This window comes from Carassius auratus, chromosome 34, assembly GCF_003368295.1.
Source record: "Carassius auratus strain Wakin chromosome 34, ASM336829v1, whole genome shotgun sequence".
In the NCBI taxonomy this organism is placed as follows: domain Eukaryota; kingdom Metazoa; phylum Chordata; class Actinopteri; order Cypriniformes; family Cyprinidae; genus Carassius; species Carassius auratus.
The window spans coordinates 23,618,260-23,637,833 of NC_039276.1; the positions used below are offsets into that span (position 1 = coordinate 23,618,260).

General features: G+C 35.5%; 1 protein-coding gene and 1 pseudogene across 2 annotated transcripts; one reads left to right on the forward strand and one right to left on the reverse strand.

Annotated features, from left to right (window-relative positions):
• Window positions 1–1,664: 1,664 nt before the first annotated feature.
• LOC113053579 (mannose-1-phosphate guanyltransferase alpha-A) lies at window positions 1,665–8,556 on the forward strand. 2 transcript variants are annotated; one of them, XM_026218711.1, is made up of 13 exons: window positions 1,665–1,968; window positions 2,429–2,526; window positions 2,919–3,022; window positions 3,145–3,337; window positions 3,484–3,543; window positions 3,627–3,757; window positions 3,902–3,916; window positions 4,998–5,132; window positions 5,260–5,357; window positions 5,763–5,809; window positions 7,522–7,614; window positions 7,726–7,894; window positions 7,974–8,556. In XM_026218711.1, exons 1-13 carry the CDS (start codon window positions 1,929–1,931, stop codon window positions 8,072–8,074), a joined length of 1,284 nt encoding a protein of 427 aa, XP_026074496.1. In that variant the 5' UTR covers window positions 1,665–1,928; the 3' UTR covers window positions 8,075–8,556. The 2 variants fall into 2 exon arrangements, with proteins under 2 accessions (XP_026074496.1, XP_026074497.1); XM_026218712.1 differs by lacking the exon at window positions 3,902–3,916.
• A 360-nt stretch (window positions 8,557–8,916) lies between these two features.
• LOC113052854 (rac GTPase-activating protein 1-like) lies at window positions 8,917–17,012 on the reverse strand (annotated as a pseudogene).
• Between the last annotated feature and the right edge of the window lie 2,562 nt (window positions 17,013–19,574).

Below are 19,574 nucleotides of genomic sequence, written 5' to 3' on the forward strand. Positions count from 1 at the left end.
TATCTCCAGTTTCCAGAGTTCTGTTCTCAATGGACTGCGCTCAGTATCTATTTTCCGAGATGGGCTAGTAATCTTACCAAAATACCGTATAGTGTGACCACTGTTTAGTATTTGAAATGATATGAACTATTCCTTATTTTTTGGTGACCTGAACAGATGCATATGTAGGCTTCAATATCCTCATATGCACATGTTCTCTTATTCATAACTCTTTGTATTCAACAAGTGCAGGGTCTGTTTAATGTTAGATATTTGTTGTGGTCATTATTAATTAATGATCTTGTAGTAAAATATCTCTACCAACAGATGGCGCTACAGCACAACTCATGCTCGTGCTACAACACATTGTTTGACACAGAGACTTATATAGAGTTTGTTGTGTAGAAAAAGTTTTTTTTTTTTTCGGTGTGCTCTTTATTTTTGTTTTTTATACAGTTTAAATCATTCTTATTAATGAAGACATTCTCAGACTTTTCTCCATTCAAACGTTGCTGACAGCAATGACATTGCACTTTGAACTGCGGCAGTTCATCTTAGGTTTATTTTAACTGAATTGTGAATGGTCCTTTAAGTCTTAAATATATATATATATATATATATATATATATATATATATATATATATATATATATATATATATATATATATATATAAAGGTTTCATTAATTTATCTTCTTTAATAAATGCAATTTCACTCTTTTGTAATCCTTACATAACTCTAAATAAAAAATGCATGGCAGTACAAATTTGAAAAGATCAGGCTGAGATAAATATTAGATTAAGAATTAAAATCTTATACATTAGATTAGATACTGCCATGGGTTGCAGAGATTAGGAAAATGTATGATTTGAACCTTCTCATAATTATGTGTAATGCTTCTGTTACCACGTTTATGATATGGTGACAGTGTCAGAGTAGTTATTTTCTGAACTGAACTGAACTGAATTTAAACTGAACATTGCCATGTGAGTTTCTGAATGAAAAATAACTCCCTGGAGGTTTTGGCAGACGGATAATGCATGGTTGTCTGTTTATTCAGGCTGCAAAACATGTCCAGGCCTTCCCTTCTCCTTTACTGATTTCAGCCTAAACAGCTTTAACACACAAATCGCGACACAATGAATTATTCAATCAGCTTTTTACTTGCAGAAGTATAACTGATTGTATATTGTATGATATTGTATGGTATACAATCCTCAGAGCAATAAAAATCAAGTGCTACTATAGAAATATCACATTTTCCCAACATATATTTTTCAATATGAGATAATAAATGAGCAGGGACTCAGAAAGGGGAGAAAGTACACAGAACACAACCATTAACAAAGATCAAAAAAAAAAAAAGAAAAAAAAAGAAAAGAAAAAATGTCACTGTACTTGCGTACTGTGGATTAATAGTATTTATCATGTGCAGTAATGTAAAAAAAAAAAAAAAACACCAGAGGTATAACAATAACAAGCAATAAAATGTATTATATAATTAAATAATAATAATAATAATAATAATAATAATAATTATTATTATTATTATTATTATTATTATTATTATTATTATTATTTAAAAAGCAAACCATATAATTAAGATGTCTTGTTTATCTGACCCTATTAGTATTGCCCCCAAGTAAATAGGACAGTGATTTGGGGGACTTTTATTTTTGGAAAAATTATCCTCCTGGTACTTCCGGAACTGCCGCTTTGAGCTCTTTCGTTTTTACGCTCCTGTCATGTTGATTTCCTTGGAATTGGATACATAAACAGTTTTTTTTTATTTTTATTTTTATTTATTGCACGTTGAATGGTATAGAATGACATTTATACATCAGATCGATTCACTGAAGGAGCTTGAGCACTTCCTGCTCGACCATCTCAGCAGTATTTAGAGAGCTTATTGATTTTTACACATATATGCATACATAAGAAAGTAATCATGCTGAAGGCTGTTATTCTTATTGGAGGTCCTCAGAAAGGTGAGTAAATATCCCATAGCCTCGTAACAGTGGTGCAGATTGACACACCATCAAAATTGTGTCTGTTTTGAATGCACAGTGATTGTTTTAAAATAATAGTAATAATCATATTTTGTGATATTCCCAGCATTGTCACTAAGGGCATGACTTAAAAATAATCATAAATATGCCTTAAAATATAATTTTGGCAGTTTTATTCAAATGTTATAAATTTGGTAATATTTTGCATAGCATGGTAATATGCAAAACGCCAACCTGTGTTGTTGATGTACCCTTAAAGGACATGAGAAGCAGCATTTTGACTATTTAATAAATAAAATGTATGATATTATAAAAATATTTTCTTCAGTGATTTACTTTTGTGAAGGAAATTGTTAGGAAAATAAAATAATCGTCAATGGACATGAAATGTACCCTAAATGATAGAAAGTCTAATTCTGCGTTCCTGCTGTCCATACAGGCACCCGGTTTCGCCCGCTGTCTTTTGAAGTGCCCAAACCTCTGTTTCCAGTGGCTGGAGTGCCAATGCTACAGCATCACATTGAGGCATGTTCTAAGGTACATATTTTCAGTTCATATAGAGATGAATAGATATTGGGGAAGTCGTGGCCTAGTGATTAGAGATTTTGACTCCTAACCCTAGGGTTGTGGGTTCGAATCTCGGGCTGGCAGTAACACGACGTAGCTGCCCTTGAGCAAAGCATCGAACCCCCAACTGCTCCCTGGGCGCTGCTCCGTGTGTGTGTGTGTGTGTGTGTGTGTGTTCGTGTTTGTTCACTGCTCTGTGTGTGTGCATTTTGGATGGGTTAAATGCAGAGCACGAATTCTGAGTATGGGTCTCCATACTTGGCTGAATGTCACGTCACTTTCACTTTATATTGTGTTCATTTCCCCTAAAGGGAAAAGTAATGTACTTGTTTAATAATTTTCATGATTTCTTTTTTCTTTAGCTTCCGAATATGAAGGAGATCTTACTTATTGGCTTTTATCAGCCCAATGAAGAACTCAACAGATTTTTATCATGCGCCCAACAAGATTTCAAAATCTCAATAAGGTATGTTACTCTATAATATTTATATTATATAACATTTGTATTTATTGTTTTTAAAATGGAAAAAAGTCCCTTCATTCAAGGCTTTGTTTTGTTTACATGGGACTGTCTGAAATCCCTCTCAGATACCTTCAGGAGTATGCTGCTCTGGGCACTGGAGGAGGCATCTACCACTTCAGAGATCAGATCCTGTCTGGTGGTCCAGAGGCATTTTTTGTCCTGAATGCTGATGTGTGCTCAGAGTTTCCTCTGCCAGAGATGACGGACTTCCAGAAGGAGCACGGAGACGCTTACAGTTTTGTCATCCTCGGTACCACGGTTAGGAGAAATGTTTATGTATTAAACCATAGGTGTATTATAATCAAAGACACGAGTCACGCTGCTTATAAAACAGGATTCTCAATTGATTACTAGCATGTTTCTAATTTGAGTTTTGTTATGATGTTCAAATCTGATTGTTTCAGGCCAACAGAAAACAGTCCCTGAACTACGGCTGCATTGTTGAGAATGAACAAACTGATGAGGTAATCAGGACTTTTTTCCTTCTTATTTTAAAAACGTGAAGCAATAACAAATAAATTCATAATTGCCCTATCATATCTTCCAGGTCTTGCATTATGTCGAGAAGCCCAGCACATTTGTGAGTGACATAATCAACTGTGGGATATACCTGTTCACTCCGGAGATATTCCAGCACATCGGAGCAGTTTTCCAGAAGAACCAACAGGACATGATGTTGTGAGTGGGACAGATCCTGTAGGGTTCCTGAGTGGAAGTGCATGCATACTTAATCCGTTTCTTGTCCTTGGGTCTCTTCATTTTGTCTTTTCCCCTCTAACACCTTCACGTCTGCCATCATTCTGTTTCCTGTTCCATCATCAGATATTACGACGAGGGGTAAGTTTGAAGGTTTGGTTTGGATGTAGAATGAGATGGAGCAAGTGTAGTGAGCTTGCCTGCTTGTGTGATCTGTCAGCTAGATTCATGCTAGCATGTTATAGTGTGACGATAACAACACGCCACACATGTTGTGGGACTATCATGAATAGTTTTTCAGAATTGATCTTTGAAAGCCACTCAGGAGTTAATATAACCTAACCTCTGCCTGATAATATTGCTATAACTCAAAGTTATACCGTTTCATTAACATTTTACAGTTAAAGACTACATAAATTCAGAATTAATATTAACTTTCCTAGTGTTTCTAATCTTATTATGCATAACTTACAACTCTTCAGCGGGTCTTAAACTATTATCAAAATGTAATGATTTATAACTAATAATATTTTAGCCTCAATCACTCACCAACCAAAGTTTCCCAACCTACATTATTTCCTATAGAGTGCAACAGTGCCTGTCCACAATATCTATATTTTTTGTCAGTCTTGGTTCCAAAAGTTTTTTCCCCCATTATTTGTTCCTATAGGATTTTTAAAAAGTGTTTGTTAAAGATATAAGCCATGAACCAATCCAACCAGCAATGAGGTGAATCCCAGCATCACAAACTTTGATTTGAAGCAAAAAAAGTGTCTTTCAAAAAGACAAGAATGTGTCCTTAAAAGCTTTAATGAGGGAAAGAACTACAATCCCTTTGTTTATTTTGATTCTCTGATTGATGGTGATTTCTGAAGAATCATAGGTAATGTAGGAATTCCTGTTAAAGACTTTTTCCCCTATGGGAAATATGAATCATTGTTTTTTGCAGAACCTGACCGTCGCATTTTACTAAGCATTCCGGTTTACTAATAAATACAATACGTTTCGAAAGTTAAATACATTACAAATGCCATTTTCATGTTGTTTTTAACCCCCTGCATCTTCAGCATTTAACTTTCATTTTCAAATTACCTAACTATATGTTTGCCCATCATAGTGTCATTTTATGTCGTCCTCTGTCCTGGGTCGTAGAAAATTCTCCTGACATCACTAGAGGGTGAAATGAAGACTTTATTTGCTACTATGTTGTTGTGTGCTGTAGAGAGGAGCAGTCCAACGGCTGGCATCGGGCAGAGGTGATCCGTCTGGAGCAGGACATCTTCACGGCGCTGGCAGGCCAGGGCAAATTATATGTGTACAAAACAGACCGCTTCTGGAGCCAGATCAAATCTGCAGGGTTAGTTGTTGACACATGCTGTTTTATTACAGTTGATTTTGAGTGGCTGCATTTTCTCTATAACTATATTTGATAGTATGTGTGTGTGTGTGATTATAGTTAATGTTATGCTCCCCTCTTCTTTCAGATCTGCAATCTATGCAAGCCGTTTGTATCTTAACCAGTATCACAAGACACATCCAGAGAGGTTAGCTACTAATAGAGAAGGAGGGCCAAAGACCAGAGGTAAAAGCTTAGTGAATGTTAGGGGTGTTCCGATCGTTAATGCGCATCTCGTCAGTAAAGCCGGTTCTCTAATCAGCGGTTAATTCCATCAGGTGCGTGATTTCACATAGAGCAGCTGTTACTACACAGAGCCGTTGTTAACTGAGAAGATGCGCCAATAAACGCTGAAAATGAAGTGGATTTGCGCATCTTCTCTATTAACAATGGCTCTGTGTAGTAGCAGCTGCTCTATGTGAAATCACGCACCTGATGGAATTAACCGCTGATTAGAGAACCGGCTTTACTGACAAGATGTGCATAACGATCGGCCGATCGTGATCGGAGCACCCCTAGTGAAAGTGTGAATTTGATTTGTCCGAAAGAGCAATCCCTCTAAAGGTTTTTTTTTTTTTTTTTTTTTTTTAGGAAATGTTTATATACATCCAACTGCCAACATTGATCCAACTGCTGTGGTAAGTGCTTCTCTTCTACAGTAAATCGATTCTTAGAGTTTCTCGATATAATTTGCAATGTGACACTTCTGCGTGTAACAGTATGTTCGGCAGAAGATTTAGGGAATGTCAGCCATCAGGATTTGATTTGAGCAGAATTATGTTTGGTTATGATATTAACATAGCATTATTTAACTTGTGTAGTCTTGGTTATGTCAAAGTAAAACAAAAAGCCACCAGTCTACTAATTGCGTAATTATTACATTTTCATTCTTTAGAACAGAGGTGCCTAAACTTTTCAATTTAGATCAATCTAACATGGCTGAGGGCTGTGGGCCAAAACTAAATTGCATTATATGTTGCGTTATATCCAACTATATTATGTTAACATTTCAGTTTTCAATATCGAATTACCTATATTTTCTACATTTAAATGTAAAATTGAACACAAAATCTAGAAAAAATAAGAGATAATTTAGATATTAAATTCATATTTATTATATACTATATCTATTTATATAGATATAACTAGATAAATTAAGTTATTACATGCAGGTATTTATTTACCTTTGCCAACACAGGAGAATACATCAACCTATGTCTCAATATGCCATGTATTGTACATCGCGATTTCAAAATAAAAGTTTCTGCATTTGGCCAAATATAAAAATTTAATGGATTTCTACATTGTTTAATCATGCTTTATAGTGAATTTTCACCAGGCCGTTGCCGCCCTCTGCAGGTATTTGTTTAAATACATAATGTGCTTAAGTTGGTTATATTCATGTTATGTATTTTAACAGTGTTGTTCAATACAAACGTGTAATTTCTTGGTTTTTATATTTTATTTGAGCCAGTTATTATTGCCTCATTGTTAGTTTATATATAAATAGTCATACTAAAGCCTGGTTTTCACTTAGGTCTGTTTGTGTTACTAAAACATATCAGATTACTCAGAAAATAATCAGAAGAAAACTTGATTACCAAAATAATCATTAGTTACAGCCCTAGATTAGTTAAAACATTTCTAAATACAACTGCGATGTTTAACTTTTTGTAATTAAAAGACAAACATTTTGTCATTGAAAATTTCTTCAAAATAGTATTAAACCATTGTCACATTCTAATGAACCAAGTATCTGTATTTTGTCTCATCTCGTGAGCTAAGTGTATTGTCACACCCTTAGTGTCGATAAGCAGTGATATATTTTAGTGTATGATACAGCTTTCATTCTTCGGGTCAATAATATATTCATGAAAAAGAAAACCAATGAAAAAAGAATGCAATAACTTTGCCATAGTATCATTTCAAAAGTTGCCACAGTCATTGCATGTTTTACATCAGGCTCAGGATTTTTATTTTATTTTTGCTTTAACCCCTGTATTAATTTGAATGTTATTACTTAATAGTTAAAAACACCCATTTCTCCCACTATTGTACCCATTGTCTTGTGATATGCCACCAAATCAAAAGTCATTACAGGTTTGGTTTGGGCATCTCTGCTTTATAATAACATGCACTGAGCAACTGAACATAATAGGACTTGGTTCATTATTACTAAAGTTAAAAGGGTCTATTTTGAGAAGCAACAGAAGGAAACACATTTGTACAATTCCAGCTGTTGATGCCAGTGGCACAGATTGTTGCATGCTTTTATTCACTTCAATGCAACTTACTTACACTTCACCTTAGTTTAGTTCATGCTATATTGGTGTTTCTTTTCTTTTTTTAGTTAGGTCCAAACGTGTCTATAGGTACAGGCGTAACGATCGGTGCAGGAGTTCGTGTGAGGGAGTCCATCATCCTCCATGGTGCTACATTACAGGTGAGTTCATGTCTCTTACAAACTTTCTTTCCCTATTGCATTGTCTGGCATTTACAACCGATTACTCAACACAATATAAAACAGTATATATGCTGGTTGTGTGTTCTGTAGGATCACAGTTGTGTGTTGAACAGTATTGTGGGCTGGGGTAGCACCATTGGCAAATGGGCCAGAGTGGAAGGGACCCCCAGTGACCCGAATCCTAATGACCCATATGCCAAAATTGACAGCGAGACACTCTTCAGAGATGGAAAACTAACACCCTCTATAACCATTCTAGGTAATTTTATAGGACATCATCATGAATATATTATGTATTTGAGAGTGACATTTATTTGCTTCTCTTTCTCTCCAATCAGGCTGTAATGTAAATATCCCATCTGAGGTCATCATACTCAACTCCATTGTCCTGCCACACAAAGACCTCAACAGAAGCTTCAAAAACCAGATCATACTGTAGTTGCAGTTTCGTTTGTACTTATAGTATGGCATTTGCATACAAATGAAACAGGTATTTGAAATGGAAATGATGGATGAATCATCTGAAGATTCTGAGTGTGATTATGGATAAATATGGATTTTACCATTGTACAGTATTATCACGTCAAAACTGGACAAAACAAATGCAAAAATGCTTATTCTAAAGATCTCTTCACTGTTAAACTGTTTCTAAAATGACTTGAAATTCATTTAATTTACAACTTGTTGGCTCCTTGTCATTGAAATGTGTCCTGTTTCGTTCCAGCATTTTAAATGTCATGTAAAACAAAACAAAAACTGCTAAGACAAATGGTAAAATCTTGTAATTGGATGATGTAATTGATGTTTCTGTGACTGCTCCCTGTATGAAAGCCGAGCGGAGTGTAAGAGTCCGACGCCTGCAATAAATTATATTTTGATTAAGTCACAAAAGGTAATAAAGCAATTTACTTCTGCCCTGGTAGAAAATCACAGCATCTGTATTTATGGTTAAAGAGCTATACGACCATCAGTTACTAAAGACAAAATTATTCAATTGAAGACTTCACATTTGGCAACAAAATGCTTATATATTATATATATATATAAATGTATAATACTGCTTGACTTTTGAGGGCACTAGTGCAGATACTGCCCTTATTTTTATTAAAAATACAGAACATGAAGTCATATAGTTTGTTTCAAATCTTTATGTCATTTACCCTGTGTTTATACCATCTCTAGATATTTCCAGGACATTTCCTACAGAAAATATAAAGAGTGTAGTCTCATATCTCAGTTTCTTCTTCTTCTTTCTGGACATACTTACATTAACAGGAAAGGTTATTTTCCAAGGTAGGATATTGCTGAAATGCAACACAAATACACGTTTATACACATACTGGGGGATGAGAAGAATCTATTTTCCCTGGTTCAGTTTTTTGGTTTGTTTCTATAAAGGAAAAGAATGGTTATAAAATGATGCAATACTAACATGCTCAAGACCAGTACAATGATAGATAATAGTTTACTGGTTTTTGGAATCAGAATCTCAATCAGAATCAAGTATTCCACAGAGCCCTGTTAAAAATTGTTGTATATAATATATTATGTTGGATATAATTATCATTCTTGGTGTGAACGAGCCTTAAAACATGGTGGATACCACATACGTCTGCTAGTGCTTTCTTGGTAAGAAGACCTTCCCAGAGGAAGGACAGAAACCGAGCTAATACCTGTTGCAAATAAATAAGAAGAGGTTTATTTCTTGAAACATAAAGGCTAAATATACAGGTAATGCATCACAATGAGATTTTTTGCAACTTACCTTGGGTTGGGTGTTTGTGTCTCTCATAATGGTCATAGGAGAAGGTTCTGGCATCCCATGACCAATAACAGTGGGCCCAAACACTGATCCACCTGGCACATTGTACTGTTCATTACCCAAAGAAACAACATGAATGTGTCTGCAAAACGACTAAGTATGCTTTAAGAAACAGGCAAACAAAGGCAGCACTGCAGAAATGTATAAATTAGAGCAATTTACCTCTGCAAATGCAGCATCAGGAAGGCCAGGGTATCTTTGTTCAGCTGTGGCAACTCTTGATGGTCTTTATTAACGTTTCTATGCACTTGTCTTCATCAGCCATCTCTGTGAGTGAAAAATTTACTACTTTTATCAAAGCCAGCCACAGTATCAGATTCAATTATTCTTCAATGCCAGAGCATTGTATCAGGCGAATGAGTCACTTTATCAACTTTTCTGCCTTCATAGAACAGGTACAATAACACCTGTAGCACCAATGCATTATGAAGGACTTTCTCTCATTTACATGCTACAGCCATTCTTGGCCAAGGAAATTAGACAATATGGCTCTCCCCATGACATCCAATCCAATTTATAATTTAAAAGGGAGGCACTTTACCCCGGAGTCATCCTGGATATATGACGGCTAGAAAAAAAAAAGATATAATAATAATAACATAAAACTCCACAATAATAGCAGAAGCACCCTGACTGCTCCTAAATCTGCCACTTACCCTCCATTCAGCAGCGGCGACTGAAATTAAAATGCTGAAAAAGACAAGGGCTGGTTTGGGAGATAACGTTCGTGATTGATTGTTCCCGAGTCATCAGGGACTTGTCAACTATATCACAAGTAATGGGAAATAACCATCCGCCCTAAATGAATGAGGGTAGCATACGTCCTCCTGCCTCCGGCATACACAAGTGCCAGATGCTTGTTATAGAATCCACCCTCTGCAAAATTGCCACCATTTTGTATAATAAGTCAGTCTCCTCAAAGAATACCAAATTTTGGAAGTCAAACTGGACAAGATGGGTCTTTTGATTGACTTGATATGATGGGGGGTGTGGGGGGCAGTTTTAAGGAGTAAGGACAAGACATTCAGAACATACAGCATTCAAAAAACCAATTCACTGACTCTGTCCCATTATCACTTGGTGCTGTAGCTCATTTGAGTTTGAGTCCAGGTTAAGACCTGAGTATAGGCTGAGTCAGTCCAGAAGGCAGTCAAGACTATTTCTATTTCTACAAATCAGCATATTAGAATGATTTCTGAAAGCTCATGTGACACTGAATACTGGAGTAATGATACTGACAATTCAGCTTTGCACAACAGGAATAAACTACAATTTAAAATTAAAATAGAAAATGAGGTTATTTTACTTTGTAACAATATTTCACAATATTACTGTTTTTACTGTATTTTTGATCAAATAGACACAGCCATGTTGAGTATAAGAGATTTCTTTAGATTAAAAAAAGTTGAACATTAGTGTATTTAAAATTAAAACCAAATAACCTATCAGAACCTTCCATAAATGTTCTGTGAAGCTTAAATGTTACGAAAGGCTCCTTGAGCTTCCTTTTCTATAGAAGTATACTTTGTGGAGCATCCGTGGGTCTTTCCTGGACACGTATTTCTCCCTCAGTTCCTTCACCAGCCGCTCTCCTCCAGGCTCTCTGTAAAAACCCTTACATACCCCACTCAGCCATAAAACATAAATGAGATACAGAGAAATTTCATACATCAACTCTATACACTGTAACTGTATGTTGTACTGCAATATGACAGAAAAAATGTGTTTCTTAAATTCAAATTAAGCTCAATTATACAGCTCTGGGTTTCAAGCACTGAAATTATACTTTCAGATTGAGAGACTATCCCGGTGTTGGTGTATTATTGAGTAAAAACACCTTTTCAAGTCCTCTTCTCTCAATTTCATGAACACACTGAACAATCCGAGAGGGAATCCTTGGACGTTTTAAGGGGGCAAAGCTCTCGAAAGTCTCCTATAAGAGGGAAATAAACAGAACTTGAACATGGCATCTTTACATAAGGATGTGTATGTGCACTGTGCACCATGAAGGATGAATACCTCATTGAGCTGGGCTGAACCATGAGCATTAGGACTGCGCCTCTCCAGACATAGCTGTTTACACTCAGGATTGCTCACCACTCGACAGTCTCTGCATTGTAAAGCCAACTTCCCAAAGCGTACCCTCTTCCCACATGGCATGCATGTCACTGGATGAAACATCTAGAAAATATAAACTGCTGATTAGACAGTGATACAGACCCATCATCTAGGTTACTATATGTGTGTGTGTGTGTGTGTGTGTGTGTGTGTATATATATATATATATATATATATATATATATATATATATATATATATATACAGTATTGTTCAAAATAATAGCAGTACAATGTGACTAACCAGAATAATCAAGGTTTTTCGTATATTTTTTTATTGCTACGTGGCAAACAAGTTACCAGTAAGTTCAGTAGATTCTCAGAAAACAAATGAGACCCAGCATTCATGATATGCACGCTCTTAAGGCTGTGCAATTGGGCAATTAGTTGAATTAGTTGAAAGGGGTGTGTTCAAAAAAATAGCAGTGTGGCATTCAATCACTGAGGTCATCAATTTTGTGAAGAAACAGGTGTGAATCAGGTGGCCCCTATTTAAGGATGAAGCCAACACTTGTTGAACATGCATTTGAAAGCTGAGGAAAATGGGTCGTTCAAGACATTGTTCAGAAGAACAGCGTACTTTGATTAAAAAGTTGATTAGAGAGGGGAAAACCTATAAAGAGGTGCAAAAAATGATAGGCTGTTCAGCTAAAATGATCTCCAATGCCTTAAAATGGAGAGCAAAACCAGAGAGACGTGGAAGAAAACGGAAGACAACCATCAAAATGGATAGAAGAATAACCAGAATGGCAAAGGCTCAGCCAATGATCACCTCCAGGATGATCAAAGACAGTCTGGAGTTACTTGTAAGTACTGTGACAGTTAGAAAACGTCTTTGTGAAGCTAATCTATTTTCAAGAATCCCCCGCAAAGTCCCTCTGTTAAAAAAAAGGCATGTGCAGAAGAGGTTACAATTTGCCAAAGAACACATCAACTGGCCTAAAGAGAAATGGAGGAACATTTTGTGGACTGATGAGAGTAAAATTGTTCTTTTTGGGTCCAAGGGCCACAGGCAGTTTGTGAGACGACCCCCAAACTCTGAATTCAAGCCACAGTACACAGTGAAGACAGTGAAGCATGGAGGTGCAAGCATCATGATATGGGCATGTTTCTCCTACTATGGTGTTGGGCCTATTTATCGCATACCAGGGATCATGGATCAGTTTGCATATGTTAAAATACTTGAAGAGGTCATGTTGCCCTATGCTGAAGAGGACATGCCCTTGAAATGGTTGTTTCAACAAGACAATGACCCAAAACACACTAGTAAACGGGCAAAGTCTTGGTTCCAAACCAACAAAATTAATGTTATGGAGTGGCCAGCCCAATCTCCAGACCTTAATCCAATTGAGAACTTGTGGGGTGATATCAAAAATGCTGTTTCTGAAGCAAAACCAAGAAATGTGAATGAATTGTGGAATGTTGTTAAAGAATCATGGAGTGGAATAACAGCTGAGAGGTGCCACAAGTTGGTTGACTCCATGCCACACAGATGTCAAGCAGTTTTAAAAAACTGTGGTCATACAACTAAATATTAGTTTAGTGATTCACAGGATTGCTAAATCCCAGAAAAAAAAATGTTTGTACAAAATAGTTTTGAGTTTGTACAGTCAAAGGTAGACACTGCTATTTTTTTGAACACACCCCTTTCAACTAATTGCCCAATTGCACAGCCTTAAGAGCGTGCATATCATGAATGCTGGGTCTCATTTGTTTTCTGACAATCTACTGAACCTACTGGTAACTTGTTTGCCACGTAGCAATAAAAAATATACTAAAAACCTTGATTATTCTGGTTAGTCACATTGTACTGCTATTATTTTGAACAATACTGTGTATATATATATATATATATATATATATATATATATATCTATATATATATATATATATATATAGATATATATATATATATATAGATATGTATATGGTCAGACTGATATTATCAGGCACCTTATTAAATATTAAAACTTTGACCACTAATTAACACTTGTAAATCAGGAAAGCATGTTTGCGAGACTTTCCTTATATCCTTTATTATTAATTTTTTTTTCACTTCATTATATACCAGAATAATACCATGATGCACACTGGTTAGGCTGGGGAGGTTCTGAAACAGTAATGTATTACAGTATACAGTACTTGGGACTATATTTTATAAATAACTATACATAAATATTTATATTGCATGGATCCTTGGTATAAAATTACAGAACACTGGTCATCATTGCTGCATGAGTGCTTCTAATATTATGGCTAAAGGAATTAACACATATTTAATATCTTTCTCTCTTTTAACTAATGTAATCAATCAGATCGCTCTCTCTTTTTTCCCTTTTCTTTTGTAAAGTCAATGCTATCAAGGACTGTTTCAGCCTCTGTGACTTCACCGTGTGCCCACGCTGACGTTTGTTCTGCATGAAGGACTCCGGTTAGTTTGAGATGGTTAGAATGTGTCATTGAAAGTGGCACCTTTGAGTCTTATTTACCATCAACAGACGGAAAATGTTCATTTCTGAGAGTCCTGGACTAAAATTCTGGAGTCTCCTGGGTGATGTCTATCACCATGTGAATCTGACCTCTAGTCTCTGGGGTAGGGACAGACGCCTTCACAACTGCTTTCGTGATTTCCTAAGCACATACACAGACAAACACACACTAAAAAAAATCCATTTGATGCCAATCATTCTTTCTGCCAAAATGCAATAATAATACTCTAATACCCTTAGAGTAGCATAGCAACTGGTTATCTAGCTCATGTCCACGTTCCTGGCAACAAGAAATAAAAAGTAGTTTCTCAAAGTGTCAAATTGCTTTGCTCCTCTCTTTGTGATCAGTGCCAGCTGAGTGGGAGTGACATGAGTCCCATGGAGGGAGACAGACAGGACATGGTCCACTGCTGTCATGATCCAAGCAGTGTGGCGGTGGGTGTGGGCAATATGATGGCAAGCATTCGGATGTGGGACTGATGAACAAATTAACTGATGAGAAATGACACCAGATACCCTTACCTAAAAAGATAATTTGATCCACTACTAATAGAAAGAAAGGAAAAACGAATGAGTCTGTACATTTCACAGCATATACCTCACATTTTCTACCATTTCTGTGGTACACTCCTCACTGGTATCTTAGCTAGGAGAAGCTGTTTGATTAAATGGTAAGTGAGAATTTATGATTACTGAAGATTTTAAACACTTAACTGACTGTAAAATAAACATGTGCCTTAACTCAAAAGGATACATGGCGGAATCAAATATTCAAGATTCAGATCATTTCTGCTTAAAATGTTTCACTCTTAGATTTGTTTTCACTGAGTTAAAACAATTGAGAAAATAAAAATTTATAGTAGCATTAATAAACTTCTACCAACCTTTTCTAATGGTCTAGCCCCCAGTAGATCTCCAGAACGCCCGCTTACTCTTCCTCGTTTTTGAATGGGTGGACCAACACTTGGGCCCACTGATGAAAGCTAAAAACAAACAGTGATGAAGTGAGACACATTAAAGGGACGCTCCACCCAAAAATATACATTTTGTCATAAATCACTTACCCCCATATCGTTCCAAACCTGTAAAATCTTCGGTCATATACGGAACACAATTTAAAATATTTTGGATGAAAACTGGCAGGCTTGTGACTGTCCCATAGATTGACACTGTCAAAGTCTGTACTTATTTAAACAGTAATACCTTAAATATTTCATTTATTTTATGTTATAAGTTTTGCTACTTTAGACTAGATTTTGAATCCCAGCCTTTTAATGTGTTCCCTAATCTAGAAACTGGAAGCACTAACTCTTCTCTCACGAGCTCTTGACTTGAGAGGCTTAACAAAGGCTGTGTTGTCCAAGTCCTAGAATTCATACCAGTGAAATCATTTTCATAAACAGCTGTTTCGATCTTTTCAGTGATTTTTATGCATATCTATTTTGCTTGTGTTTGACAATCAGAATAAAAATGATGCTAAATGTGATACTGCACCAAATCATCATCCGTTCTGTCATAACTAATGTCAAAGAGGACTCATCAATCACTGATAGCCTGATATAAAGAAACAATATTGACAAGTGCATTGTGAATCGGGGGAAACTCCAGTGACCTGAGAACAAAACATGAGCTTGCTGATTGTTAAGGTACTGTTTTCCTCTGTACTTTTGGACACTGGCTCCTTTGTACTAAATCTGGTCAGTGTTGACCTCTGCTTATCATTGAGACAAACACTTGACATGCTGCCTAGAACATCACATATCAACTGCATCTGCCACTCCTGTCAAATGAATTAATGAGCAATAAAGATACCATTAGTATCCTTAATAAACTCTCACAACAATGGTCAATAAATCACAGAGAACTTCTACTTTATGAAGTCTCTGTGCACATTAACACATGAGTCATGACCGCCCACATTCACATGGTCCTGTATTCACTGACACACTCCACCTCCACCTTAGTCACGTTGTGTTGCACTGACCAAATGGGCAAAGTTTTACTTGATGGCGTCAACTTCAACATTTACATATACATACAAGTCTTTAAAGGTACAGTAGCTAAACAGAAAGAAAAAAAAAAACCCAGTAAAAATAAATGAACAAAATAAATATAAAATATATATATACAGTATACACCACCACTATGTTAAAAAGCACTACATAACATAAAACTGAATTAATAATTCAAAATAAGTGGTAAAAATACAAATCTAGCTTATTTAGATTATTGCACAAGTGATACGAACTACTGTTTCATTTCTTAACTCAAAGTCCACCTCAGCTTTGTAGCGTTTCTTGATCTCCACGTCCAGCTGGTTTCGAGCATGTTTGAGTTTGACCCCCAGAACAGCTCGAGCCACTTCAAGACTTTACCAGGACTTCCTTCTGTATAAATTGTTTTATTTATTTTTCAGCTCCAGCTCTGCATGAAGCCATTTCTTCCAGGCAGCTTTAAAGGTCCTCACCACCTCAATGAACTCTTATAGACAACAGTCAACTGCTGAGATTTCAGTATTGCAAAATATATAAATATATATATTATATATATTTATGAAGATCAAAGAACGACTATCAAGACAAAACATGCTTTCTAAAATAAGTATTTAATTGTTATATATTTTTTTTATAAATCTAGCACAAAGTTATGAATCTGTTACAGAAAGTTTAAGAATAAAAAGTGGGTAATTTGTTGTTATCAAATATTTTTAACAAATATTTCCCTTTCCACTTTCCCTTTTTTCCTCGGAAGTAAAATGTAACAAATGTATTCTTGGCTTTCAAAAGCTCTGCTGAAACAATGCACTCTACATTTTTCAAATGTCTAAATTATCCCTTTTGTTATACCTTAAATTGATTTGACTTCCCTTCTTTTCGACATTCATATGAAAATAACAGTCATTTCAAATGACTCTATTTTACCTTCAGTGATTTTGGACATCCACCCCATTCAGACATAATATTTAAAGTTCAAGCATCTGTGGGCATACAGTTTTCAGATGGGTGATTGCTATCCAGAATAGTGATGTTATTTGGGTTTGAGTCAAGCTGGAGATTAATTTAACTTCCGCAAAACTTTTAAAGTGTGTATGCAAACTATAAACTACACCATTCTTTAATTTTATTCAGCACTGACATATTAGATTGATGAAAAGTGACAGACATTTATAATGTTACAAAATATGTATATTTCAAATAAATGCTGTTCTTTTGAGCTTTCTATTTAATCAAATAATCCTAAAACATGTGTCATGATTTCCACAAACATATAATGCAGTAGAACTGTTTTCAACATTGAAAATAATAAGAAATTATTGTTTCTTGACCACCAAATCAGCACTTTAGAATGATTTCTGAAGGAGTATTGATGCTGAAAATTTAGCTGTGAGGTCACAATAACATTACATTTTTTAAAAACAAATTATTAAGATAGGAACCATTTGTTCTACAACTGTTAATATTTCACAATATTATATTTTTATATTTTATTTTATATTTTAAATTTTTTGATTTGCTAAATTCAGCCTTGGTCAGCATAAGAGAAATCTTTAAAGAGGAACTGTCTGTTCGCACCTGATCCGTTGTAGCCAGTTAGAGGGCAGTCGAGGCATTTTGAGTTGAGCATCAAGGATTGTTGTACCTTCACCATATGGGGCTGTGTGAGTTTGCCAGTGATTATAGTTGTGTTTGAGTAAAGCTCTGTTGTGTTTGCTTGACTCTACGCTGTTCACAAGAAAATAAGCTTTTCTGTGATATCATGCTCTGGAGTCTCCACTGCAAATGCTCCATTACACAAATAATGGGTTCTGCTGCTACTGGAGTCACTTTAATTTAGCACCCAAAAATCTTATTACAGTCATTTTTAACATGGCTGCTTTGAGCATAGGAGATCAAGAGCCGCGGTGTTTGGAGAGACTGAATTCAATTTTGTAGGAAATAAAAGACTTGCAATGCCAGGTCTTTCTCATTGTTGAAAGATTAACTGGCTTCCGAGACCTTGGTCAATGTGGAATATTGCATTTAAATTTTTGTGCTATCTTTAGTGCTGTCATTTGTTTCAAATGTCGTCCTTTGCATAGCAATTAGATGCAACGGTGCTGCTCTGTCCACTCCTGATGGTAAACATTTGGGACTAGATTGATCTGCTTCGTTGTTCTTATCTAATATTTATTTTGTAAGAAATATACATAATGTATGATATTCCTGTGGTTCTTATCGTACTTACACCAATATTGTTACAATTTTGTTTATTATTTTTTTCATGAGCTGTTTTTATTTATTGGACAGCCACTTGTTTTTTTACATTAAATTTAGGGTTAATATTAAGGGATTACATAAAATAATGGGTAATATTTAAATCACAACAGCATATATGTTTTAAAATGTCTACCAATAAGGGCAAAGGCACCTCATTCTGGAATATAGTCATGTATGCACTCTGTAAACCACGGTTTGCAGTGAATTTAGAAATGGAGTTTTTCACCCTAAATTAAAGCCCCTTCTTACGGCGACATTGATAAAAACGTAATTGTGATCATGTGTGCTGTGTGGAATGCAAAAGCAGTTTTTCTCTGAGGGTGCTGGGATATTTGCATTGTTTAGAATCCACAAAATAATCAGTTTCTGATGGCAAATGCACATTTGCTTTAGCAAGCGAGTATTGTGTTAATCTTGGGAAAACATACATTTATAAAAGAACCTAATTTGTTTCACAAATAGAAATGACATGCAGTTGTTCTCTGATTAATATATTAATCTGACATCATTGTATAAAATACAAGATATCCTGAACGTGTAGCTTAATTCATTCCTTTATTTATTTTTTGTGAATATTTTATTACAGATTAGTTTTTAATTAACAATTTGTCATGAATTAATCACCCGAGTTTAATTAATAACCCCAAATCTTTTAAATACACCTTTTCCTACTCTTTTCTCTTTTTTTCTGAACGATTTAAGTTATGTTTATCCGACTGGGACTCTACAGCATATAACAAATAGATTTCAGGAGCTTTGTACATACACATTAAAAAAGCAATTAATTGTCTGTTGCTTAATATTAATGTTTGCTTTACAGTGCATTGGCTCATTAGGAAACGTATTGCCTTTGGCTGAGTATACACAGCTCAGCAGATGAGATGCTAATCTGAGAACCAGAGATGAATGTGTTTGATACTAGTCCCTATTTAGTCAACAAGGTTTTACTGAATGAGCCATTTATCTCTTTAAGTATTTACCCAAAACCCAGAGAAGCGTTCATTCTGAGATCAAGTCACGATCTGTTCATCCTTTTTATGTGAGATCTGCATTCTGTGAATATAAAAGTGAAGATGAAGGAAGCGTGGTGCTTCACAGACTGTCACATCAAAGCTGTTGAGACATTGTATACCTCCCATGAGCGTGCTGGGTCATATCTGATCTGCTTACATCTGCTTATTTATTCGTATTATTAGTATTATTAGGAGCAGTAGTAGCAGCAGCAGCAGCAACTGTAACAAGACTGAAACATATA